The sequence below is a fragment of the Cucurbita pepo genome, chromosome 18, assembly GCF_057944985.1.
Source record: "Cucurbita pepo subsp. pepo isolate OVF chromosome 18, ASM5794498v1, whole genome shotgun sequence".
NCBI classification, from domain to species: Eukaryota; Viridiplantae; Streptophyta; class Magnoliopsida; order Cucurbitales; family Cucurbitaceae; genus Cucurbita; species Cucurbita pepo.
The window spans coordinates 8,369,539-8,396,262 of NC_141815.1; the positions used below are offsets into that span (position 1 = coordinate 8,369,539).

The window sequence follows — 26,724 nt, forward strand, 5'->3', positions numbered from 1 at the left end:
TAGGGTTCGGAGAGTCGAAATCACGACAAATTGGGTTCTAGAACTCGACCCTGAATCAACATATCTGAAATTTCTAGTTATGGTAAGTTGTAGGGTTCGAAGAGTCGAAATCACGACAAATTGGGTTCTAGAACTCGACCCTGAATCAACATATCTGAAATTTCTAGTGATGGTAAGTTGTAGGGTTCGAAGAGTTGAAATCACGACAAATTGGGTTCTAGAACTCGACCCTGAATCAACATATCTGAAATTTCTAGTGATGGTAAGTTGTAGGGTTCGAAGAGTTGAAATCACGACAAATTGGGTTCTAGAACTCGACCCTGAATCAACATATCTGAAATTTCTAGTGATGGTAAGTTGTAGGGTTCGAAGAGTCGAAATCACGACAAATTGGGTTCTAGAACTCGACCCTGAATCAACATATCTGAAATTTCTAGTGATGGTAAGTTGTAGGGTTCGAAGAGTCGAAATCACGACAAATTGGGTTATAGAACTCGACCCTGAATCAACATATCTGAAATTTCTAGTGATGGTAAGTTGTAGGGTTCGAAGAGTCGAAATCACGACAAATTGGGTTCTAGAACTCGACCCTGAATCAACATATCTGAAATTTCTAGTGATGGTAAGTTGTAGGGTTCGAAGAGTCGAAATCACGACAAATTGGGTTCTAGAACTCGACCCTGAATCAACATATCTGAAATTTCTAGTTATGGTAAGTTGTAGGGTTCGGAGAGTCGAAATCACGACAAATTGGGTTCTAGAACTCGACCCTGAATCAACATATCTGAAATTTCTAGTTATGGTAAGTTGTAGGGTTCGAAGAGTCGAAATCACGACAAATTGGGTTCTAGAACTCGACCCTGAATCAACATATCTGAAATTTCTAGTGATGGTAAGTTGTAGGGTTCGAAGAGTTGAAATCACGACAAATTGGGTTCTAGAACTCGACCCTGAATCAACATATCTGAAATTTCTAGTGATGGTAAGTTGTAGGGTTCGAAGAGTTGAAATCACGACAAATTGGGTTCTAGAACTCGACCCTGAATCAACATATCTGAAATTTCTAGTTATGGTAAGTTGTAGGGTTCGGAGAGTCGAAATCACGACAAATTGGGTTCTAGAACTCGACCCTGAATCAACATATCTGAAGTTTCTAGTGATGGTAAGTTGTAGGGTTCGAAGAGTCGAAATCACGACAAATTGGGTTCTAGAACTCGACCCTGAATCAACATATCTGAAGTTTCTAGTGATGGTAAGTTGTAGGGTTCGAAGAGTCGAAATCACGACAAATTGGGTTCTAGAACTCGACCCTGAATCAACATATCTGAAATTTCTAGTGATGGTAAGTTGTAGGGTTTTGTGAGATCCCACAACATTCCTTACTTCTTCCTACTAGACGCATTTTAAATAGGTTGATGGAGATACATAATGGGTCAAAACGAATAATATATGTTAGCGGTGGGCTTGGACTGTTATAAATAGTATTAGAGCCAAACACCGAAAGGTGTGCTCGCGAGAACGCTGGTCCCCAAGGGGTGGTTACAAATAGTTTAGAGCTTAGAACCCGACACCAAGCAATGTGGGGCTTGGACTTGGACTGTTACAAAGGTAGCCAAACACCGAAAGGTGTGCTAGCTAGAACGCTAGTCTCCAAGGGGTGGTTACAAATGGTATTAGAACTCAGAGCCAGACACCAGACAATGTGGAGGCTTAGGCTTGGACTGTTACAAATGGTATTAGAGCCAAACACCGAAAGGTGTGCTAATGAGAACACTGGTTCCTAAGGAGTGGTACAAATGGTATTAGAGCCCAGGGCCAAACACGAGTCAATGTGTAAACGAAGATGCTGGCCTTTAAGGGGGTGGATTGTGAGATCCCACATCGGTTAAAGAGGGAAATGTAACATTCCTTACCTCTCCATAGCATACGCATTTTAAAACCATAAGGCTGACGACAATAAACAACGGGCAAAAGCAGACAATATCGGTTAGAAATGAGGACGTTAGCCCCAAAGGAAATGATGTACTAGTGAGGACGTTGGCCTCCAAAGAGGACGGATTATGAGATAAACATTCTTTACCTCTTTATAGTAGACGTATTTTAAAACCGTGAAGTTAACGAACATGCAAACTCATTAAATCTAAAGCCATCATGTAATATTGTGATTCGAGTTCGTAAAACGAGAGGGAAAAGGTTGTTTTTTAATCTTATTATTAAGAATAGAATACTATTATTCTTCAACTTGTTTCAAAAACTATGGACGTTTTGGATGCTCTCATGCGTACTCATTATGGCATGCATACTTTTTTTCATGCCCATCAAATCATCGTTCTTATACAATCATATCGTATTGTCGGTTCGAGTATTAGTTCAATAGATAAGATCTCGTTCGATAACTATTTTATTTTTTATTTTTGATAATCTCAATTTATTCACAATAATCTTAATTTTATTAAGAAAACATTTGAATTTTTAGTTAATTTCTAAAAACAAAATACCTCGATGGAAGCAGTGTTTATAAGATTCATTATTAAAAATAAAAAATCAAATGATCATCAATATTTGCCCGTGTTTTAAAAATCATGAGGTTGATAGTAATACATAACGGGCTAAAATGACCAATATTTGCCTGTGGCAAGCTTGGATGGTTACAAACAAAATTAGAGCCAAGAAAAGTGTGTCAACAAAGATGCTGGCCCCATAGATTGTGATATCTAGATTGGTATAACGGGCTAAAGTGAACAATATTTATCAGTGGCAAGCTTGGACGGTTACAAACAAGATTAGAGCCAAGAACAGTGTGCCAACAAAGATGCTGGCCCCATAGATTGTGATATCTTGATTGGTATAACAGACTAAAGTGGACAATATTTGTCAGTGGCAAGCTTGGACGGTTACAAACAAGATTAGAGCCAAGAACAGTGTGCCAGCAAAGATGCTGGCCCCATAAATTGTGATATCTAGATTGGTATAACGGGCTAAAGTGAACATATTTGTCAGTGGCAAGCTTGGACGGTTACAAACAAGATTAGAGCAAAGAACAGTGTGTCAGCAAAGATGCTGGCCCCATAGATTTTGATATCTAGATTGGTTGGAGAGAGAAATGAAACATTCCTTACAAACGTGTGAAAACAGACGTGTCTTAGAGACTGTGAGAGTGACGATGATATAGACGAGATACATAACTCTCGAGTAAAAAATGGTTTTTTGTTCCGAATATCTAATTAGTGTTGGGATTTAGGAAGAGGGTCACAGTAGCAGCTGATTAATGATGTCGGAATGACATTATTTTAAAGCGAAGAAATCTACTTAATCAGATTTTTAACATAATCACATCTCACATTCATTCTTAGCCGAAAGCCCGTTACGAAGATCGCCATAGTATTTCCTTTCTTTAAACAATAAAAATCGAAAGACATTCCGCCAATCGCACCAATTCCACCACTGGGCTTCGCGCTCCGCTCACCATCACCACAAAATCTCGCCTCTAAACCCTTAATTTCCATGATTTTTCTCCCAAATTCGAAAACCCCATCTCAAATTTCTCCATCTTCTGAATCCTTCTCCCCTCACAAGTTCTTAAAACCCACCATTTCAGCGTTGTTATCGATTTCCTGTGTTGTTCTTGCATGATGTTGTCTAGATATGGCGCTGGATTCTCCCTCGTTTTTCTGCTTTTTCTCGCCGATTTGGCGACTGGAAACGAACTAAGTTTCACTCAAGTGAGTTCCCTTTTCGCCATTTCCTGTAATTCATCGATCCTATTTTCGTTTTCATGAGTTTTATATAATGGGTTTCTTATAATTTGTTTCTCAGTCAAATGGGTCTGTGGCAGCGATGGTGCCACTGATCGAGGAGGGGGAAATGACGATGATGGAGATGAATGAAACTAGAAGAAAACTGGGTAGCTTCCAAGTATGTGCTCCTTGTACTTGCTGTGGTGGGGCTAAGGGCCTGTGCTTGCCATCTCCTTGTTGTTATGCTATCAATTGCAACATCCCCAACAGACCATTTGGGTTTTGCTCTTTCACTCCTAAATCCTGTAATTGCTTTGGATGCAATCTCTAGCTTATACATTCATATATCTCTCTGAAATTTCCTTGCATATATATATATGATGATGATGATGATCTTGGTCATTTGTTATCTCTGTTGCTCTGTTCTGGAAATGATTGATTTGAAGAACTCTAGAGTTATGAAACTAGCCGTTCCTAGAGGCCTTGATGTTGTATAGATTCTCTGTAAGTGGCCTGTGTTTGTTCTTGTTCTAAAACTTGTTAGCTTATTCAAGTTGTTTGATGATTGCTTTGAGGCTCTTTGCTGCTAGGTGTTTACTTTGATTGATACCTCTAGTGTCTTAGAGTCATGGTTTGATAAGACACCAATCAACTTCTCTCCATTTCTTTATGAACTGAATAAGAATATGCTTCCTTTGTTGTGTACATCCATATCTTTTGTTTGGTGGGGGCTGAGTTGAGGGGATGGAGGAGTGAGAGTAGTGTAAACTTTGTTTATAGTTCCTGATGTGTAGCTTTGTTAACGTTTGTGAGACTAATCTATACCCATCGTAAAAGCTTGTAACAGCCCAAACCCATCTCTAGTAGATATTGTCTGTTTTGCCTCGTTATGTATCGTCGTTAGCCTCATGGTTTGCTAGGGAGAGGTTTCCACACCTTTAGAAGAAATGCTTTGTTCCCCTCTCTAACTGATGTGGGACCTCACAATCCACCCTCTTTCAGAGCTCAGTGTCCTCTGCACACCGCCCGGTGTCTGGCTTTGATACCATTTGTAACAGTCCAAATCCATTGCTAGTAGATATTGTCTACTTTCGCCCTCTCACGGTTTTAAAATGCGTCTACTAGGGAGAGGTTTCCACACCCTTATAAGGAATGCTTTATTCCCCTCTCCAACTGACGTGGGACGTCACAATCCACCCCCTTTGGTGGCTTAGTGTCCTCGTTGGCACCCCGCCCAATGTCTGGCTTTGATACCATTTGTAACAACCCAAACCCACCACTTGCAAATATTGTCCGCTTTGGCTCGTTACATACCGTTGTTAGCCTCACGGTCTTAAAACAAGGCTACTATACCCTTATAAGGAATGCTTTGTTTCCCCTCTCCAACCGATGTGGGACTTCACAAAGCTATTGCATTCTTCTTCGTTTTTAACTCGGTGTCTTCTTCAAGACTCCGAGCATGAAATATTCATAATGTGATGAAGTTTTTAGCTTCGTTTTCGGGTAGGCAAAAGAACGGAAAATGCTCGAGTTTCCTGCACATTTGTGGAGTGATGTAGGAAAGAGACAAGGGTGTACAACTTAGAAGTTATATCAACATTAAGTGCATTGAGAGAAGTGTGAAGAATCTAATTCTCCTCTTTCTTTGATGGAACACCCCATGTGATGCCTTGAGGACAAATAACTATTAACTTGTTGTCTTGTTTTCTTCTTTGCTTGATTTATGCGTTTCATACCCTTTAAACTACTACTCCAATATGCCTAATTTATGTATCATTCATCCATACGTACTTGTACGGTATTTGGTATCGACCCGGTACAGTATGTGTTTCTCTTTACAAATTCTACTTTTGTTTCTCTTTTTCTAGTCATTGAATTTGGTTGACCCGAGCCTCGAGTATCGTTATTGTTTTTCTATATGGTGCTTATTTTATGCTTGTGAAGCCTTGTATGTGAATACGTGACTGTGTCTTATCACTAAACTATAGCCACTTTGTCGAGTCTTTGACTATTTGAAGTGAAGGATTAACACGACTTTTTCTTCTTCTTACACTGTTATGTCTATTCCATTACGTATCGTTGTCAGTCTCACGGTTTTAAAATGCGTCTTTCAGAGTTATGCAGCGGAATTGATACTCATCTAGACACTGTCCTTTTTGTGTTTTATCTTTTGGACTTTCCCTCGAGGTTTTTGGGCTTTTTCTTCTGGGCTTTCTTATTACACCTCTACTAGAGAGACGTTTTTACACCCTAAGAAATGAGAAATGCTATGTTTCCCTCTCCAACTGATGTGGGACCTCATAGAATACATGTCGAGAACTTTTGTATCCGACAAATGTCTAACACAAGTCTATTTTGATGAACAAATATTTGATACTTATCAAGTCTGAGTCTAAGTTAACGCGTCGGTGCTTCATAGATATACTTACCTGACACGAATATGCCAATGCAGCTAGCACGCCCGTGCTTCATAGGTATACTTTTGAAAACGGGAAAGAATCTAGGGAGTGACTTTTGTTGTCTTCTTTCTTGCTCAGTTAAAAATAGCTGCTGAAGAACAAAAGTGGCAGTCTTAAAGCTCCTGTTCTTCACCCAAAGTTGCTTCTGTTGGAAGTGGACAGAAAAATCCTTTTTTCTTTTATTTTTTTATTTGGAGGCTTCAAAATATTATATTTCGTTAAATTAATAAAAATATCCGTGAACTTTATATTTTGTCTAAAAAATTTATATTTTATTTCAAAAATACCCTCGAACTTTTAATAATGTTTCAAAAATACCCTTACAACTTTAAAAAGTTCAAGTCATACCGACCACCTACTTAGACTTCAATGTCAAACAGTAAAATATAACTAAATGTAGTAAGGAAAAGAATTCAGATGGTGCCATATAATATTTTCATAACAGATCAATCATCGAAGTGGATATTAAAACAAAGTTTGCAAGACGTCCAGGAGGTCATCTTGTACTCTCCTCCTCGTTTCTAACAACCAAGTTTGTGTAAGGTATTCGGTTGTAACAGTCCAAGCTTACCACTAATAGATATTGTCCTCTTTAGACTTTCCCTTCAAGGGCTTCCCCTTAAGGTGAAACTTTTCTACACTCTTATAAGAAATGATTTGTTCCTCTCCAATTAATGTGGGATCTCACAATCCACCCCTCGAGGGCCCAACGTCCTCACTGGCACACCGCTTAGTGCTCTGATATCATTTGTAACAGCCCAAGCCCACTGCTGGCATATATTGTCCTTTTTAAGTTTTTCCTTCAAGATTTTAAAACGTGTATGTTATGGAGAGTTTTCCTCACCCTTATTAGAAATGCTTCATTCCCTTCTCCAACCAATGTAGGAGGATCTCACATCAGTTTACCCTATGAGTCGAGGTCAAGTATGTTAACAAGACGTCGGAGGAGGTCATCTTATACTCTCCTTTAAGGCGAAAGAAGGGTCGGGTTCTCTAGCAGCCTAGTTCTTTTACATAAGGTGTTCGGAACTCAATCCACTTCACAGTGCATAAACTCTCTTCAATATTCATAAACAAAGGGTCTCTTTCTATTCTTGTTTCCAGTTTCTTTCCAATACAACTCTAAATGGTATACCTCAGTAATACTTAAAAACATATTTCAACAAAAGAAGTTGAAATTTACAGCATTTTAAATACAGAACACCACGAGATCAGAAGCTCATACCCGAGGTTTCGTGTTAAGATATCCGCTGCATATATTTCTGATAAACAATCATTGTTTCCTCCTTGTCCTTCCAATACCAATGGCCATGAAAGTTTCTATATTCTAAACTTCAATGACGATCTACATTGTTACAAGAACGTACCAGTTCGTCGTATGATCGTCTTATAAAGTGGTGTTGCTATCCATTGTCTCTGGGTATGGATCTTCCCAGCACTCATCTTGCTCAGCAGCCTTCTGCCATCTTTTTCTAAATACAGCTAGTTCAATATAGGATTGCCTTCTTACCTGCATGAATCAAAATCGAATTCAAAGATAATAAATAGACAAGAAACGAAACAAATGTAGACTCGACGTGCCAATAAGCCTAAGAGGATTGTTTCATCAGATTCCTCCGAGTTATCACAGCCATACACACCCACCACCCACCCCAAAAATATCTGTGAGATTCCACATCAGTTGGGGAGGAGAATGAAGCATTTTTTATCACCACCCACCCCAAAAATATCTGTGAGATTCCACATCAGTTGGGGAGGAGAATGAAGCATTTTTTATAAGGGTGTGGAAACCTCTCTCTAGCAGTCGTGTTTTAAAAACTTTGAGGAGAAGCCCAAAGAGGACAATATATGCTAGCGGTGGGGTTGGGTTGTTACAAGTGATATTAGAGCCAAATATCGAGCGGTGTGCCAGCGAGAACACTGGCTCCCAAGAGGGTGGATTGTAAGATCCCACACCGGTTGAAGTGGAAAAAGAAACATTCCTTATAAAGGTATGGAAACCTCTCCTTAGTAGACGCGTTTTAAAAACATTGAGGGGAAGCTTGAAAAGAACAACCTAAAGAGGATAATATCTACTAGCGGTGGACTTGGGCCGTAGTATCAAAACCAGAATAGTTCATCAGAGGCACTAGGCAAAAGAAAAATGAAAGTGAATTGCGTGTGCAAGAACTTACATCAGCTCTATGATCCTTTACAGGAGACTTTGAAGATGTCTGCAATTGTAGAGAACTTCTGTTATTTGATGATCATGAGGCTTAACAAATCATAATGAAAGCAATAACTACATTGCTACAAGTAAAATTATAAAACAATCATATTTTCAACCTCATTTTCTTCCGGACCACCGAGCGTTGGTCGTCCATGATGGATTACATACTCGGAGTCAACGACACCGACGTTCTTTGTTCGATCACCCTGTTGGGAAACGACCCAATATTTCAAATAACAGCAGTAGAACATTAAAGGAAAACAAGATGACTGCTAGTAGAAACTCTTGCCTGTGCACAATATCCCAGTTGCATATCTAAGCCCCAAGCATGGATCAAATCATTCTGTTCAGCAAAAGAAACGTGTTTCGATTAAAACGATACATTTCGACTTTCGTTTAGTTGAATAATATACGATAGGCCAAGAAAAGGGTAGCACCCACCTGGATCATATACCAAACACAACGCCATGACGTTCGGGAAAAAACCGGGGCCATCATTTCGATCCATCTGCAACAGATCTAACTTTTCAGGCAGATACACTTTGCACTCAAGCACAGGTCTATAAAAGCTATCTATCTTGAGACGTTCAAACGAAAGCATAGAGCTTCGGGTAGCTGCGCTTACCCAGTGCATGGAGGGGCTGTACTGTTGATATCACAACCTTTTCCACCATTACTTGGTTTGTAAGTTCTCCTGCAGGAGTGACAGACCAAAGATAGAACCACACAGTAGTAAACAACTGATGAAAGCATATAAACAATGTATCAAAAATGTATCAAAATGTCAATGATTAATGACTTCAAAAGGTGAAAGATGAACATGTAATGACTTGAAAGTTAATACAAATCAGTTCATACGAAATCAGGGAACAGGGAGAAGACCTGTGCACTTTCGATCGCCTCCCACGTGCAGTAATTTGATGGTGCACCTCTGATTTGAGTGGATCAAGAGCTGGTTGTGATATCTCTAGCCCTTCACTTTCAATAATATGTACATACCTTATAACGGGGAGACAAACATTGAAACAGTTCAGCATCTTTGATCTCTTGGAAGTTAGTAGTTACTAAGAGAATATTGAAAGAGCAAAACAAGCTTTTGTAACAGCCCCGGCTCACTGCTAACAGATATTGTCCACTTTGTCCGTTACGTATCGCCGTCAGCCTCACGGTTTAAAACATGTCTGTTAGAGAGAGGTTTTCACACCTTTATAAGGAATGCTTCGTTCCTCTCTCCAACCGATGTGGGATCTCAAAATCCACCCCCTTGGGGGCCCAGTGTCCTCGTTGGCACATCGTCTAGTGTCTAGCTCTGATAGCCCAAGCCCACCGTTAACAGATATTGTCCGCTTTGACCCGTTACGTATCGCCGTCAGTCTCAAGGTTTAAAAAACGTCTGCTAGGGAGAGGTTTCCACACCCTTATAAGGAATGCTTCGTTCCTCTCTCCAATCAATGTGAGATCTCACAATCCACCTCCCTTGAAAGCCCAACGTCCTCGCTGGCATACCGCCCGGTGTCTGGCTCTGATACCATTTGTAACAGCCCAAGCCCACCGTTAACAGATATTGTCTGCTTTAGCTCGTTACGTATCGCCGTCAGCCTCACGGTTTAAAACGCGTATGTTAGAGAAAAGTTTCTACACCCTTATAAAGAATACTTCGTTCCTCTCTCCAACCGATATGAAATCTCACGATCCACCCTCCTTGAGGGCTCGGCATCCTCACTAGCACACCACCTGGTGTTTGGCTCGATACCATTTGTAACAGCCCAAGCCCACCACTAACAGATATTATCCGCTTTTGCCCATTACGTATCGCCGTCAGGCTCACGGTTTTAGAACGCGTTTATTAGGGAGAGACTTCCACACCTTTATAAGGAATGTTTCGTTCCTCTCCAACCAATGTGGGATCTCACAATCCACCCTCCTTGGGGGCCCAGTGTCCTCGTTGGCACATCGCCTAGTGTTTGGCTCTGATAGCCCAAGCCCACCGCTAACAGATATTATCCGCTTTGGCCCGTTACGTATCACCGTCAGCCTCACAGTTTAAAAAGCGTCTGTTAGGGAGATGTTTCCACATTGTTATAAGAAATTGAACCCAACTTACTTATTAGGATTGAAATTGTCAACTCCAAGGTCCTCATCCCAAAGAAAGATGTAATTATATGCTGCTACAATATCAGGATGTAAGAAGCGCTTGGCAAACCACCTAGACATCACCAGATCAAGAACCAATGAAACAGAGTGAAACTCAGCAACTTTCATAAATAGAATGAACAAAACATATGTAATAAGAACCTACCACTTAGTTTGATTGATCGCAGTTACATGTACTACACGATTACTCCACTCAAATTCCTTCCATTTGTCCACGATACCATCATAATGGAAAAGCATCACAGCAAAGTCGCTAGCTAGAAACTGTTGAATGGTAGTGAAAAATTACATATAAATGGCCACAAATTAACAGGATAGCTTTGAATTTAGCATATGTTTATACCTCTCTTCATACCTTTGCTACCATCGTATTCACAAGATCTTTTTGTTTAATCCCGACGGCCACAGCGAATAAATTACTCGATACGTTAACGGGTTTCTGTTTCAAGTTATGCACAATCAGTACAAGAATCAAGATGAGAGAATCAACAAGCACAAGTATGAACTTTAAGTGTTCATTATGAGCATAAAGTGTTGTTACATGAAGCCCTTGTTGATCTCCTAAACTCACTCTAATTACATTCCCTCTTGGATAAGTAACATTGATCACATTTCCTCACACTAGCAGAAGGAATAAGGAATTTGAAGAAGATTATCTTGATCCATGACCTGATAAGAATGCTTCGACGCACCCCATAGCGGACGCATTTCCAAGTTAGATGCAGTGACAACAATGTCTTTAGGTAGTGGGTCGCTTCCATTTGGCCTACATTGATTCTAATGAAACAAAAAACATGAGCATCAAAGGTATAAATCACTAATGTCATATAAATATGAGAAGATTGATACAAAATGTTGTTCGTTCTTGTAACGATGGTCGAAATAGCAAACGAACCTCACATTTACTGAACTTTGATCTGACAAAACCATCTATTCCCCATTTAGAGATTTTCTGAAGAAGAAGAAGAACCATGTCATTCTAGAGTTCAATGAGCTAAAATCCTTTCAAACACTGATAGAGTGGCATGAAATATGTTGTACTAATAATGAAATCTATGCAAATGCCACCAGAAGTTGACAAGTCCTATCATTGTAAAGGCCCCCCAACGAGAAAAAGATACTATTCCTTCTTTTCTATCGGACCAATCGTAACGGCTACATAATTCCACAAAATTGTGCACCACAAATAGGAGCTAGCTAATAAAGAGACGTGCAATTCCATAGAAAGACATTACGATCCCCTGTAGAAAAAAAGAGCACATCTAGCCTATTTTATCACTATAACTAACTCCATTGAGTTCACCACCATAGAACTAACAGTTACACCGACTTATTCAACGCTATACTTCGATTCTACTCTTCGAAAAGGAACATCACCCACCATCCTAAAGCCAACTAAACTTCTAAGTTATTAATTTTTCGACAACATCTCGAGCTTCGACCACGAAGACAACCCTTGGTGCTTGCTACAACGATGAGCTTCAATGATAAAGTGAAAAGAAACAACACAGGATTCATAGAGAGAGCAACCACAACACATGAAAATCAGCAAGAGCAAGAGCAAGAGCAAGAGCAAGAGCAAGAGCAAGAAAGCATACCTGTCTATAATCTGGTGCTATATATGCACTCCCCACAAACAATACAAGACAAAGCAAAGTAGTGACTGGAAGAAGGGTACAAAAACAAGAATGCCTACTTTTTTGCTCTGCAAGTAAGGGCAACTGCAAAGAAAACAACTCAAAATAAGCAATGAAACAAAATCATGCCCACAGGAACAGATACACAAGAAGCATCTTAAACCCCACAAAACAAAAGGGTATGATTAATTTTCAGTAACGATGGAAATCATTGAAGAACACCCATTCTTTCTCGATTGGTTTACATTAAACTGTTGGATTCAAAAACACCCAAAAGAACCCCAAATCAAATCAAACCCAATTGAATCGGTTAAAAAACAAAAGTTCATCCAAGAAGAAAAGGGGTAGGGTAGGGTGCTTACACAACCGGAGAACTTCATGTTTCCATGAAATTCGAGATAGATTGGTATGAAAAGAGACAGAAAAGAGGCGAAAACTGCACAAATTTCAATACCCAACAACGTTCACCGGAAAACACTCGGCCACAACATCCACAATGTTGCCCTCGTCGGGAAATGAATTTAAAAGGAGACGTGGAAGAGAAGGAAAGTCATTAGGGAGCTTTTTTTTTTTTTTTTTTTTTTTGGAAGAGAAATGATAATTATGGAAAAATTGAGGCAACCCGTTTTACAAGGAGTAACGTTAATTACACTAAAGAACTTTTTTTAAAAAAGAAAAAGAAAAAATCACCAAAAAATCTGATTATTCTTCATTACTGTTTCTTCTTTGCGAGGACGAAGCAGCAGCAAAAAAAAAAAAAAAAAAAAGGAACACGTGTTTCGGTATGATTGGTTGAATTTTGCTTCTTTTTTTTAATAATTCAAGATCTTCAAAAATGTTTTTATTATTTATTATTTCTTATCGAATTTAATTAAATATTTGAAAATAAACACACATCTTATTTATCTTATTTAAATATTTGTAGGTTTTATTTTCGTAATTAATTTATAATTCTACGTTACCGAATTTGATTTTTTTTTCTTTTTTCGGTTTAAAGAACAAGAGCGGTTGATCACTGAAGTATCTATTTCATTAAATATGTTCGGATTGGCTGGAGCAAGAGATTGAACTTTTAATACACAAAAAAAACGTGAAACAATACTTAAATTAACTAATATTCAAGTTTTTATTCCGTAAATTTAAGGTTTAGAACTTAAAATTATTCTTTTACATATCAAATATTTTTTAAAAATATTACAATCTGTTTTTTTAATTCAGTGTCGAGTTTTGAAATGATAGTTAGTGTCTTATCTATTGAGTTGTGCTTAAATTTGTTCGGAAGTTGAAAAACTCAAACTTTTATTTTAATACGTTAAATAATAATACATGCACAAACCGACAAAAAAAAAAAAAAAAAACACGAACATCTAACTACTTAAACTATGTTCGTATAAATAAATATTAAAAAGACACTTTTTTTTTAGTGTAAGTAGATATTAAATTCGTAAACGGGAATCTGACTCTAAATCTAAAGATACAAACCCATCCACTCTTGAATGGCCTAAAGCTTTACAATAGGTTGAATTTATATGAGTCGACGGCATAAACATTAAGAGATATATATAAAATATATATATATATATATATATTTAGTGAATTAAGTGAAAATTCAAATTTCAAAAAAATAATAATAATTTTTTGTGTGATAATATAATATTTTAATTAATTGAATTATGTTTTAAAATAAATAAATAATTAATTAATTACCACGTATGACGCTGTCGAAAATGTAGGTAATGCTCAGTAGTAGTTGGACCAAATCATCATATAATTATTTATATTATTAATTTAATAATACTCCACCGTCAAAAATATTAATATTTTATTTTATCTTTCAAATTTTCAAATCTTTTATTTTAATATTTATTTATTTAAAATAACAGACAGGTTAAATAAACATCTCTATTAGGAATAATATATTAAAAAATAAAATAATAATAGTGATGTCATAAATATAATTAAATATTCACATTATTTTTGCTTGAATAATATATTTTCCATTTTCTACGCAAATGAAATAAATTATATAATTTAAAAAAAAGTGAGTAAAAATTAATGGGACCCCACCACTCAAAAATAAACAAGAAAACTATATATTATACGAATTAATTAATGTATTGTATGTTTCAAAACATTATCTTTTATTTATTTATTTACTCAATAAATTGGTTTGTGTACGTGTCGGCTGCAGTCGTGTCAAATAATTACCGTTAAATATATATTTACTTTCATTTATTCCATTTTTTTTTAATTTTAAACGTTCAGTAAATCTTTAAATTATTTTCTATTTGTTTTTTTTTTAGTTTTTAATTTTTTTCCATTACCCGTTGCATACGTATCATATATATATATATATATATATATACTCCGACATAACATAAAATTATTCCAAACAAAACAAAATATGTTTGAATTTGGAGTTCTTATGATTGAGCTACTGAAAATAAATATGTACCTTATTGATATTGACAGTGACTTTCAATTTCTTTTAGTTTTTCTTAGTATCTTATCTTTAAGATCACTCTCATTCGAATGTGGTCCCGATTAATTCGTGTACTCTTCCTTTATTCGGGCTTTTCGGTCTATTACACTATTGTGACAGCTTCATGTATTCATGATTAAATCTATATTTTAAATTTAACGTTATAATCAATAGATATAATTTAGAGCATTCGATGTTAATACTATTTAATTTTTTTTTATAATATGTTGATTAAACCATGTGCCGAGCACGGTTTGGAGGGTGACATTTGTAAAAAGGTTGACTTTGACTTTTCATGATAACATGGGAACGTTTTTTTCGTTAAAAAAAATTAAATACAACTTGGGAAGGTTTATATGGCTTGAAATTTTGAAAAATTATTCAAACTATATTTATTTTAAATTATAATAATATTATTTAATTAATATGAATATTAGACATTTACTTATATTTTATTTTATAAGAGTTGAATTATAAGTTTTAATATATTTTATCTCAGATGGTATCTAAATAATTATAAATTATAGATAAATAAATTTTTTTAAAAAAATTGACAACCCTAGGTTGGATTGGATTGTGAAAAGTTTCGGGTTGGGTTGAGTTGGATTGTGAAAAGTTTCGGGTTGGGTTGAGTTGGATTGTGAAAAGTTTCAGGTTGGGTTGGGTTGGATTGTAAAAAGTTTCGGGTTGGGTTGGGTTGTGAAAAGTTTCAGGCTGGGTTGGTTACCAATCCAGCAAACCTGAACTTTTGGGTTGGGTCAAAAAAATCCCTCAACCCAACTCAACTCAACCCAACCTACCCAACCTGAACCATGTACACCCCTAATGATGGGCCCAATGATATATTCCACTTGGGACCGGCCCATATGAGATGGGCTCTCCAAATCTACTTCTACAAACAACCAATCCTTAAAAAAAATTGACAATTGGGTTGAATTGTGAAAAGTTTCAAGTTGGGTTGGGTTGTGAAAAGTTTCGAGTTGGGTTGGGTTGGATTGTGAAAAGTTTCAGGTTGGGTTGATTACCAATCCAACCAACCTGAACTTTTGGGTTGGGTCAAAAAAATCTTTCAACCCAACCCAACTCAACCTAACCTGAACCATGTACACCCCTAATGATGGGCCCGAGGATATATTCCACTTGGGACCAGCCCATATGAGATGGGCCCTCCAAATCTACTTCTAAAAACAACCAATCCTTAAAAAAAAAAAAATTGACGAAGGTTAGGTTGGGTTGGATTGTGAAAAGTTTCGAGTTGGGTTGGGTTGGGTTGGATTGTGAAAAGTTTCGGGTTGGGTTGGTTACCAATCCAACCTGAACTTTTGGGTTGGATCAAAAAAATTCCTCAACCCAACCCAACCTGAACCATGTAGACCCCTAATGATGGGCCCGATGATATATTCCACTTGGGACCGACCCGCTCTCCCAATCTACTTCTAAAAACTTTTTTGGACTATAGTATCCCTGTATTAGGTTAAAAATTTACAAAATATGCCACTTGCAATTAATTACCAATATTAAATTTTAATTATAAATATCTATAATCCTTAGTTTTCAAATATAAAAATTATCCTTTATTAAATTATATATTTTTAATTATAAAACAAATGGTAATAAACCATATGACACGTCATATCTCCGCTGTAACTCATTATTCACTTATTATTTATTAAATTAATGTAAGAGTTAATTGTTCGTAAATCTAATTTTATTGCTTCTAAAGACAACCCTGATAGTAGAACAGTATTAAGTATCGTCGTTTAGGTCATCTGAATTTTATGTATTTAAATGTTTTCAGATATTGTCCGTAAAATAAAGGTCTCAATAGTTACTTGGGTAAACAAAACGCTGCGATAAATGAGGGAAAGGTACTAAAGACCTCTTGGAAGACTCATTTGCCTAACTCGCACTATGTGAGATCCCACGTCGGTTGGAGAGGGAACGAAACATTCCTTATAAGGGTGTGGAAATCTCTCTCTAGTAGACGCGTTTTAAAACCGTAAAGTTGAGGACGATACGTAACGAATTAACGGTTGAACGAGTGTTGATTAAGTTACTCAAGTATCGACTGTTCCTATTCAAAACTGACTGTATAAATATTTTTGAATTTTTATTTTAAAATTTTAAGAGTATTTTTGAGATTTTTTAAAAATTATTATCTAAACTTTTGAAATTCGTTTACCCTAAAAGAACAAAAAAATCTCTGCAATTCCAACCCAAGCAAAGAGACTGTGCTAATCTTCTCCTTACTTCGATCTTCAACACTTCAATCACTGCCTCTCCAAAGTCGTCGGAGTTCGCCTTCGTGGAGTTGCTGCTATCAGTTCTTGTCGTCTGAGCTTGTCGGAGCAAGCCGTCGAGTTCGCTGCTTACCGTCTGAGGTTGATTGATTGGCTCATTGTTGAAGGTTCTCGTCAGGGGATTCTACGGTTGAAAGCGCTACCCAATTCGTGTGAGTTCAGAAACTGGGTTTGCTTAATGAATGAGTTTTGAATGATTTTCTATCTCTATCTCTCTTCACCTTCCCGACAATGGGTTATGGGTGAATCGAATTTGGAACAGGGTTCAGTATTGACATAATGGGTTGGGTTAATCGAATCTAAAAATATGGACCAAGTATAGATAATGTCTGAATGTATTTGTGAATTTTGGTTCTTTAGAAATATCCATTGGCATGGACGTTCTGGGGAAATTTCTATTGCTATTTCCCTTGAGTTGTTTTTGATGGTTCTATTGATATAGGTATTTAAAACCTTGCTTTTGGAACTTTGGTATGATACCTTTGAATGAAATGCTAATCTGATGCTATGCTTATGAGATACACATCGGTTGGAGAGGAGAACGAAGCATTTTTTATAAGGGTGTGGAAACCTCTCCCTAGCATATGCGTTTTAAAAACTTTGAGGGGAAACCCAAAGAGGATAATATCTGCTAGCGGTGTGCTTGGACTGATACAAATGTTATCAGAGCTAGACACTAGGCGATGTGCCAGCGAGGACGCTGGACTCGAAGGGAGGTGGATTGTGAGATCCCACATCTGTTGGGGAGGAGAACGGAACATTTTTTATAAAGATGTGGAAATCTCTCCCTAACAGACGCGTTTTAAAAACCTTGAGGGGAAGCTTGAAAGGGAAAGCCAAAGAGGACAATATCTTCTAGCGGTGTGCTTGGACTGTTACAAATGATATTACAACCAAACACCGAGCGATGTGCTAGCGAGGACGCTGGGCCCCATGGATTGTGAGATCCCACATCGGTTGGGGAGGAGAACAAAGCATTCTTTATAAGGGTAGAAAACCTCTCCCTAGTATACGCGTTTTAAAAACCTTGAGGGGAAGCTTGACAGGAAAAGTCCAAAGAGGACAATATTTGCTAGCGGTGTGCTTGGGCTATTACAAATGGTATCAGAGCCAGACTCTGGGTGATGGGCTAGTGAGGATGCTGGGCCCTGAAGCGGGGTGGATTGTGAGATCCCATATCGGTTGGGGAGGAGAATGATGCATTCTTTATAAGGGTGTGGAAATCTCTCCCTAACAGACGCGTTTTAAAAACCTTGAAGGGAAACCCCAAAGAGGACAATATCTGCTAGCGGTATGCTCGGGCTGTGACAATGCTACTGAATTGGCACTGCTTTTAAGCTTTTATATTATCTCGTGCGTGGAATTAGAGGATCCTTAATGCAAAGGAGGCTATAAATACATATAACTTGGCTGTTTCTTGTAAACAAGATTAAGTTTTCATCATTAGTTTTGCAATTTCTTCTTTCATTTGTTTATGCTTTGCTATAGTTTTTCATCACCTGCATTGCAATGTTCTGAGTTTTGTTTCCAATTTTTTGTATAAGTCAACTGAAAGTGGTACAAATTCATTTGTATTTGTAGTGTTCTATGTAAGATATTGGTAGACTATGCTTACCATATTTCTATTTCATTAATTTTTCAGATGAACGTGGGTTGTTCATCTGTTCTTGCTGATTCTAGTGCAATGAAAATCTTCTGGATTACTGTATAGGAATGACAACCTTAAGAAGTTCACTTATGCCTTCACTTGTAAAGACTTCTCCTTTCTTTTCATACTTCACTAAAATTCCATGGATATTTTCCGGCCAGAATACTTTTCGAGCTAGCCTCCAAGTCCATAGCCATCGGTCGACTGTATTTTCAAAAACTATACTGAAATGTAGTTGCAACAGTTACTTCTCTATACACGCAGCTAGATATTTATGTACTGTTGCTTTAGCTTCCACTTCGTCTGTTCACGAATCCTCAGCATCTTCTACCGATAAAATCTCGAACAGATCAAGGAAAAAAGCCCTCAAGGAATCACCTGAGAGAGTGCTTAAACATAAATTAGATATGTGCTCAAAGAATGGACAAGTTGTTGAAGCACTGAAGCTTTACGACGAGGCACGGAGTAATGGCATCCAACTTCAACAACATCATTATAATGTATTGCTGTATTTGTGTTCTTCGTCGGGCTCGCTTGAAACAAGTGAGGATATCGATGTATTAAGCGTGGGCTTGAGTAGGGGTTTTGAGATTTTTCAGCAAATGATGACTGATAAAGTATCCCCAAATGAGGCGACATTTACTAGTGTTGCAAGATTGGCAACTGCAAGGGATGATCCAGAAATGGCTTTTTCTTTGGTGAAGCAGATGAAGGATTATGATATTGCACCAAGATTGAGGTCATATGGACCAGCCCTTTTTGGTTTCTGTAGGAAGCTAATGCCTCAAGAAGCTTATGAAGTCGATTCCCACATGGCTGCATCCGAGGTGCAACCCGAAGAACCCGAGCTTTCTGCTCTTCTAAAACTCAGTTCTGATGTGAAGAAGGCCGATAAGGTCTATGAGTTGCTGCTTCGGTTAAGAAGAACAGTGAGGCAGGTCTCTGAACCTACTGCTAAAGTTATTGAAGATTGGTTTAATTCTGCATGTGCAGCAGAAGTTGGTGTTAAACGTTGGGATATGAACGACGTTAGGGAAGGAATCGTTAAACGAGGTGGAGGGTGGCATGGACAAGGTTGGCTCGGTAGCGGGAAGTGGAGGCTCGTGAGAACTGTGATGGACGATAGTGGCGTTTGTCAGTCGTGTGGTCAGAAACTTGTTTGCATCGATATTGATCCGAAAGAAACTGAAAACTTTGCTGCCTCGTTGACCAAGTTGGCTTGCGAACGAGAAGTTAAAGCTGAATTTAATAGATTCCAGGTATGATAGTTCTTCGTTCATCCCCAGATTCTATGATTTGAAGTCTTAATTGTTCGTGGAGTGATAAGCTCACAACGTAAGTTTCCCATATTGCATCTCCTCTTGTTTGTTGTTGCTGCATACCCCTTTGTAGGGGCTTTTGTTATGATGGTCTCTCTCTTTTTTTCCCTTCATTCGTGACTATCCAAGCTGACTTGTGCACATCTCGACTATTCTCACGGGACAATCTTATGACCTTACTACATTTGGTTGCCAATGAAATCCATAAGATATTAAATCCTAGATAGGTTGTGTGAGATCCCACATTTGTTGGGGAGGAGAACCAAGTATTATTTATAAGGGTGTGGAAACCTCTCCTTAGCGTTTTAAAAACCTTGAGGGGAAGCACGAAAGGGTAAGCCGAAAGAGGACAATATCTGCTAGCGGTGGGCTTGGGTTGTTACAAATGGTATTAGAGCCAAATATCAGGCGACGTGCCAGCGAGGAGGCTGAGCCCCGAAGGGGGGTGCCAACAAGAACGCTGGGCCTCGAAGGGGGGTGGATTGTGAGATCCCACATCGGTTGGGGAGGAGAACTAAACATTCTTTATAAATGTGTGGAAAATCTCTCCCTAACAGATGCATTTCAAAAACCTTAAGGGGAAGTCTACAAGGGAAAGCCGAAAGAGAATAATATCTGCTAGCGGTGGGCTTGGGCTGTTATAAATGGTATCAAAACCAGACACCAAGCAATGTGCTAGCGAGGAGGCTGAGCCCTGAAGGGGGGTGGACATGTGGCGGTGTGCCAGTAAGGATGCTGGGACCCAAAGGGGAGTGGATTGTGAGATCTCACATTGGTTGGGGAGGAGAACGAAACATTCTTTATAAGGGTGTGGAAACCTCTCCCTAGCATACGCGTTTTAAAAACCTTGAGGGAAAGCCCGAAAGGGAAAACCCAAAAATGACAATATCGGCTAGTGGTGGGCTTGGGCCGTTACAGGTGGCCACCACGGCTTAAACCTATTCCATCCTAAGCCCTTTATTATTTCCATGGCTCTTATGGTTCACTTGGTCAATCCACAGTGGTTCTCTATCTGTTTTACATCTTTTCTTTAGAAAAGTAACATGTTAATTTATGTTGGCAAAAATCTGACTAGTTTGAAGGTGAAATACTTCAGGAGTGGCTTGAAAGGCATGGTCCTTTTGATGCTGTAATTGATGGTGCCAACGTTGGTCTTATTAATCAACATCATTTCAGCTTTATCCAGGTGATATATCTTTAGGTCTTTACTTTTTCTGTGTTTATTGTGATTGGTACTGAAATATACTATCTTCTAATTGCAGCTCAAAAGGATTGTATATCAAATGCGTCAACTGAGCCCTACAAAGAGAATGCCACTCATAATTTTGCATAGAAGTCGTGTTACTGGAGGTCCTGCACTGAATCCTAATAACAAGAGATTAATAGAATCATGGAAAGATTGTGGTGCGCTCTATGCTACCCCTCATGGGTCCAATGATGACTGGTATTCATCTTTCTAGTTATTTACTTGAATATTTGAAAACATCTCTGTGAGATCTCACATCGGTAGGAGAGGGAAATGAAACATTTCTTATAAGGATGTGGAAACCTCTCCATAATAGACGCGTTTTAAAACTGTGAGTCTGACGGTGATATGTAACGAGAAAAGCAGACAATATTTGCTAGTGGTGGGCTTGGGTTGTTACAAACGGTATTAGAGTCGGATACTGGGCGGTGTGCTGGCGAGGATGTTGGGCCCTTAAGGGGGTGGATTGTGAGATCCCATATCGGTTGGAGCGGAAAACGAAACATTCCTTATAAGGGTGTGGAAGCCTCTTTCTAGTAGACGCGTTTTAACACCGTGAGTCTGATGACGATATGTAATGGGACAAAGCGGACAATATCTGTTAGCGTTAGGCTTGGGCTGTTACATTTGACTAGCAGTACGAGCTCAAGTTTTTTTTTTTTTTTTGTTGGAATTCAAACCAGTCTATTCTGTGTGTGCTACAGGTACTGGCTATATGCTGCTGTACGCTTTAAATGTTTTCTGCTGACGAACGATGAAATGAGAGACCACTTGTTCCAATTGCTTGGCAACAACTTTTTCCCACAATGGAAGGAAAAGCATCAGGTATTTTTCATTATTTCTCTCCCCCTCTTTTGGCAAATATTGTTCCTTTGAGCAAAGGTGTTTGTGACTTTACTTTTAGAATGTGAAATCCGACATCGGTTGGGGAGAAGAACGAAACATTCTTTATAAAAGTGTAGAAAACTTTTCGTAACAGACGTGCTTTAAAAACCTTGAGAAGAAGCCCGAAAGGGAATGCCCAAATGGGACAATATCTCCTAGCAGTGGGCTTGGGCCGTTACAAATGGTATCAAAGTCAAATACTGGGTAATGTGCTAGCGAGGAGCAGCCCCGAAGGGGGAGTGGACACGAGGCGGTGTGTCAGCAAGGACGCTGGATCCCGAATGGGGTGGATTGGGAGGTCCCACATCGATTGGAGAAGGAAACAAGTGTCAGCGAGGACGCTAGCTCTCAAAGGGGGGTGGATTGTGAAATCCCACATTGGTTGGTGAGGAGAACAAAACATTCTTTATAAGGGTGTGGAAACCTCTCACTAGCAGATGTGTTTTTAAAAACTTTGAGGGGAATCCCGAAAGAGAAAGCTTAAAGAGAATAATATATGCTAGCGGTGGATTTAGGCTGTTACATTTTTATTAAGAAATTTCATAAAATACTTAATAACTCGTGATATCCGTGATTTTTCTCTCAATTAGCGGTTCACGTCTAAATATCAATCCATATATTGGTAAGTTCAAACCCATATTTTCTTCATTGATTATATCAAAGCGGTGTCGTTTTAATACTTCGTCCAATGATTGGCAGATTCGAATGTCGGTATCACGAGATGGACTAAAACTCCACATGCCTCCGCCTTATTCAGTTGTCATTCAGGTGCGACTATTAACGTGCTAAATCATAAAATATGAACATTCATCGTTCGTATTTTAGATATTTGATGAATGTTGAATCTATTCCAGGAGTGTGAAAATGGAAGTTGGCACATTCCAACAGCCACAGGTGATGATCTAGAGACCCCAAAGCAATGGCTATGTGCCACCAGAGCCACTGATACTTCTTCGAACTGATATTTGAATTTGATAGCATTTTGGTGTCTCGTAAGTCTTGTATTACTGTAGCTAGCCTCCACCAACACACGACTCCGTAAGTGTCACTGTCGCCATTACCTCGTTTCATATATGAGACGAGGGAGGAGCTTCCCTTTGTCTCATTTCTGAGAGGGGAGAGAACGACAAGGGAGAAAGATGAGAGATAGAGCTCGACGCCATTTTTGTCTAGAACTTCTTTTGTTTAACGACATTGTAACTAAGTATTCTTAATCATTGTCATTATCTTCATTCGTTTCATAATCATGACAATCTTTTCATTCAATTCAATTCACTGATGAGCTAAAATTCTTTTGAGATTCAGTAATAATATTTGTGTTCGTATGTTTCGATCACGAATCTTTTGATGGTTTAGTCCGAAAAAATAGTTACAAATTCGAAAATGTAAGGACTAAATTATTACTGATTTCTGCATTTCTCGAAAACTACCTTATAGACTACCACAAATACTTCTAACATGTTTTGTCCTCACTCATATGCATCGTAAGAAAATTAACGGGAGGTCACCCAACATAAATTAATGTAAAGCACACTTAACTATGAAGTTTTTATGATTGAGCAACAAAAAAAAGATGCACCTTATCTTAAAATCACTTTCATTTAAATGTAGTTTCAGTTCATTCATATGTCTCTGAATATGTCTCTAATCGTGTCTAACGGGACAGAATTAGCCATTTGAGGGTCCAAAACTTGGGTCATGAAGGAAAAGGAGCGAGTGGACACACAGACCAACAAGCTCGCTCACTTTTTCACTTTAAATCTCTACCGTCCCTAGTCGAAGTTACGCTTTTCCCCCTTTAATGGCTCTGCTTTTTTCTCTCCATAAACAAGACGAAGAAGACATGTAATGAGAGAATCTCTGTTCTACTGCGACCTCCGATAACCCACAATCCCATAAAAACAAAACCCCCATCTGCCGCTACTTCCTATCTCGCTTCATTTCCACTCGTAAGTCTCTATTTCTCATTCTATGTTCTGTGTTATGTAGCATTATCTCATCGATGATCTTGTTTAGGCAAATGGGGTTTTACTATTATCATTGATTCTTCTGGCTGTTTTTGGAGTTCTAGTGAAATTGGTTCGTTTCTCAGTGATGAACAAGAACTGGGTTTTTGGTAAATCGATTCCGTTTCCCTGTATGAGGGTTTTCTGGGTTTGTTCTTCATTAGCAGCCCAGAAATGGGTTTCTTCTTTCTCTCCTTCTAAGTCGCTTGATTGGCATGCTCTGTTGTTCTTATTCTTGGTGATTCTTTGCTTAAACCCTTCCCACTCAGTGGACCTTAACCCTCAAGATGGGGCCTCTCTTTTAGCGTTCAAATCATCGATTCAAGACCCTAATAAGAATTTATCAAGCTGGATGGGTTCTAACTGTTCAGATTGGACTGGAATTGCTTGTGAAAACAAGACTGGTAGAGTGGTTTCCATTAAACTCTCTGATATGAACTTGTCTGGCCAAATTAACCCTGGATTCTGTAACCTTTCATTTCTTGAGCATCTGATTTTATCCCAGAACAACTTTTCTTGCTCGATACCGACGTGTTTCGGTAATTTGATCCGTCTTCGAACTGTTGATTTGAGTGGTAATCGGTTTCAAGGTGTTGTGCCTGAGACATTGATGAAACTAGAGAACTTGGAAGAGCTTGTTTTGGTTGGGAACCAATACTTAAAGGGTCCAATTCCTTCTTGGATTGGGAACTTTTCAACAAAGCTGCAGAAACTTGATCTGGGTTTCAATTCTTTTAGTGGTGAACTGCCTGAGAGTTTGTCGAACACAACGTCCCTTAAGTATTTGGATCTTCGAAATAACTATTTGAAAGGAAATGTGTTCGATTTCCAGCAGCCTTTGGTTTTGCTCAATCTCATGTCGAATCGATTTTCTGGAACGCTACCTTGTTTTTCAGCTTGCAAGCAGTCACTCACAGTTTTGAATTTGGCTAACAATTCTATTTTTGGAGGCGTGCCAACGTGTATCGCATCGCTTCGTGCTTTGGTTCAGTTGAATCTATCGTCGAATCATTTAACTTACAAGATGTCACCTAGACTCCTGTTTTCGGAGCAGCTACTCGTGTTGGACTTGAGTAACAATGATATATATGGCCCTCTTCCGAGCAGGATTGTGGAGACGATAGAGAAATCAGGGCTTGTTCTTCTTGACTTGTCTCACAATCGATTTTCAGGTGGAATTCCATCGAAGATCACGGAACTGAGAAGTTTGCAGGCGTTGTTTCTTTCGCACAATCTCCTTGTCGGGGAAATTCCTGCAAGGATTGGGAATCTGACATATCTCCAAGTCATTGATCTCTCGTATAACTTCTTATCGGGGTCGATTCCGTTGAACATTGTTGGATGCTTTCAATTACTTGCTTTGATACTCAACAACAATAATCTTTCTGGTGAGATTCAACCCGAGCTTGATGCATTGGATAGTCTGAAGATATTAGACATTAGCAACAACATGATTTCTGGTGAAGTACCACTGACTTTGGCAGGATGTAAATCGTTGGAGATCGTTGATTTCAGCTCCAACAATCTCTCGGGAAATTTGAACGATGCGATAACGAAATGGTCGAACCTGAGATATCTCTCCCTCGCTCGGAACAAGTTCATAGGTAACCTTCCCAGTTGGTTGTTTGCATTTGAAGTAATTCAGCTGATGGACTTCTCAAGCAACAAATTCTCTGGCTCCATACCTGATGTCAACTTCAACATATGCTCGAATTTTAACAGCGGCGACATTAGTAGGCCATCGAAAGATCCATTCGCAGCGAAGAAAGTTGTGAATTTTAAAGTCTCTACCGTTGTAGATGTCGGTAGCGAATTACGATTCAATTATGATCTGTCTTCAGCTGTTGGAATCGATTTGTCGAATAATCTGTTACACGGGTCGATCCCGGAAGGTCTATTTTCACTAGAGGGTCTGCAATACTTGAACTTATCATATAACTCTCTAGAAGGACAGCTTCCTGGGTTAGAGAAAATGCAGAGTGTAAGAGCCTTAGATTTGTCCCACAATTATCTGTCTGGTGAAATCCCAGGAAATATATCCATACTCGAGGATTTGACTCTTCTCGATCTGTCGTATAACTGCTTCTCGGGTTTGGTTTCGGAGAAGCAGGGATTCAAGCGGTTCCCAGGTGCATTTGCTGGGAATCCAGAACTGTGTGTGGAGTCTTCGGGCGAAGGGTGTCGTTCCACTGGGTATCCAACTGTTCCGGGGAAGATATCAGATTCGGAATCGGAGGGGCCGATATCGGTTTGGGTTTTCTGTTTGAGTGCATTTGTTAGTTTCTACTTAGGTACTGTTTCCCTGTTGTGTTCTGCTAGAGCAAGAAACTACTTTCTCCACACAAAAGCTTAATCAAGTGTAGGAATTGCTCTCTTGTATATTCCTTTTACCTTTGAGGCCTTTGAGCTATCAGCTTTGTATGACATATTTCAGAGTTAGCATCATCCTAGGTTAATGAACATATTGTCTATCTTTTTTACTTTTCTTGTCTTGACACAATTCTTCTTTCTTATGTTCTTTTTAGTTTTTAGTACGATCCTTATGTGTCATCTTGCATCAGTTGGAGAGAAGAACGAAGCATTCATTATAACGGTGTGAAAATCTCTTCTTGATAGACGCATTTCAAAATCTCGAGGAAGAC

The 26,724-nt window shown here is 38.6% G+C and overlaps 4 protein-coding genes across 5 annotated transcripts; 3 read left to right on the forward strand and 1 right to left on the reverse strand.

Moving 5' to 3' along the window:
- The first annotated feature begins 3,345 nt into the window (after positions 1-3,345).
- Positions 3,346-4,231, forward strand: LOC111780251 (uncharacterized). Its single transcript, XM_087119658.1, has 2 exons — positions 3,346-3,722; positions 3,817-4,231. The coding sequence occupies exons 1-2, from the start codon at positions 3,630-3,632 to the stop codon at positions 4,066-4,068; spliced, it is 345 nt and encodes a 114-aa protein (XP_086975784.1). The 5' UTR covers positions 3,346-3,629; the 3' UTR covers positions 4,069-4,231.
- Positions 4,232-7,262: 3,031 nt separating this feature from the next.
- On the reverse strand, positions 7,263-12,786 carry LOC111780008 (uncharacterized). The gene is made up of 14 exons (XM_023660246.2): positions 12,559-12,786; positions 12,158-12,280; positions 11,455-11,511; positions 11,229-11,336; positions 10,915-10,998; positions 10,705-10,823; positions 10,510-10,611; positions 9,288-9,404; positions 9,031-9,099; positions 8,847-8,913; positions 8,695-8,748; positions 8,522-8,611; positions 8,371-8,409; positions 7,263-7,706 (listed from the first exon to the last, which is right to left on the reverse strand). Exons 1-14 carry the CDS (start codon positions 12,574-12,576, stop codon positions 7,584-7,586), a joined length of 1,170 nt encoding a protein of 389 aa, XP_023516014.2. The 5' UTR covers positions 12,577-12,786; the 3' UTR covers positions 7,263-7,583.
- Positions 12,787-16,843: 4,057 nt separating this feature from the next.
- Positions 16,844-23,347, forward strand: PRORP1 (proteinaceous RNase P 1). Its single transcript, XM_023660247.2, has 7 exons — positions 16,844-17,130; positions 18,621-19,885; positions 21,042-21,131; positions 21,208-21,389; positions 21,896-22,016; positions 22,776-22,844; positions 22,931-23,347. The coding sequence occupies exons 2-7, from the start codon at positions 18,692-18,694 to the stop codon at positions 23,036-23,038; spliced, it is 1,764 nt and encodes a 587-aa protein (XP_023516015.2). The 5' UTR covers positions 16,844-17,130; positions 18,621-18,691; the 3' UTR covers positions 23,039-23,347.
- Positions 23,348-23,729: 382 nt separating this feature from the next.
- On the forward strand, positions 23,730-26,562 carry CLV2 (Leucine-rich repeat (LRR) family protein). 2 transcript variants are annotated; one of them, XM_023660248.2, is made up of 2 exons: positions 23,730-24,025; positions 24,093-26,562. In XM_023660248.2, exon 2 carries the CDS (start codon positions 24,171-24,173, stop codon positions 26,433-26,435), a length of 2,265 nt encoding a protein of 754 aa, XP_023516016.2. In that variant the 5' UTR covers positions 23,730-24,025; positions 24,093-24,170; the 3' UTR covers positions 26,436-26,562. The 2 variants fall into 2 exon arrangements, with proteins under 2 accessions (XP_023516016.2, XP_023516017.2); XM_023660249.2 differs by having other exon boundaries at positions 24,148-26,562.
- The last annotated feature ends 162 nt before the right edge of the window (positions 26,563-26,724 follow it).

Bases quoted from the DNA above. Each gene is read 5' to 3' on its own strand.
- PRORP1 (XM_023660247.2), top strand. From the start codon at position 18,692: ATGACAACCTTAAGAAGTTCACTTATGCCTTCACTTGTAAAGACTTCT. The intron at 21,132-21,207 runs GTGATATATCTT...TTCTAATTGCAG, and splicing joins ATCATTTCAGCTTTATCCAG to CTCAAAAGGATTGTATATCA. The intron at 22,845-22,930 runs GTGCGACTATTA...AATCTATTCCAG, and splicing joins CTTATTCAGTTGTCATTCAG to GAGTGTGAAAATGGAAGTTG.
- LOC111780008 (XM_023660246.2), bottom strand. The intron at 10,999-11,228 runs GTCATGGATCAA...AACTTGAAACAG, and splicing joins CGTCGAAGCATTCTTATCAG to AAACCCGTTAACGTATCGAG. The intron at 9,405-10,509 runs GTAAGTTGGGTT...CCCCGTTATAAG, and splicing joins GACAATTTCAATCCTAATAA to GTATGTACATATTATTGAAA.
- CLV2 (XM_023660248.2), top strand. From the start codon at position 24,171: ATGAACAAGAACTGGGTTTTTGGTAAATCGATTCCGTTTCCCTGTATG.
- LOC111780251 (XM_087119658.1), top strand. From the start codon at position 3,630: ATGATGTTGTCTAGATATGGCGCTGGATTCTCCCTCGTTTTTCTGCTT. The intron at 3,723-3,816 runs GTGAGTTCCCTT...TTTGTTTCTCAG, and splicing joins ACGAACTAAGTTTCACTCAA to TCAAATGGGTCTGTGGCAGC.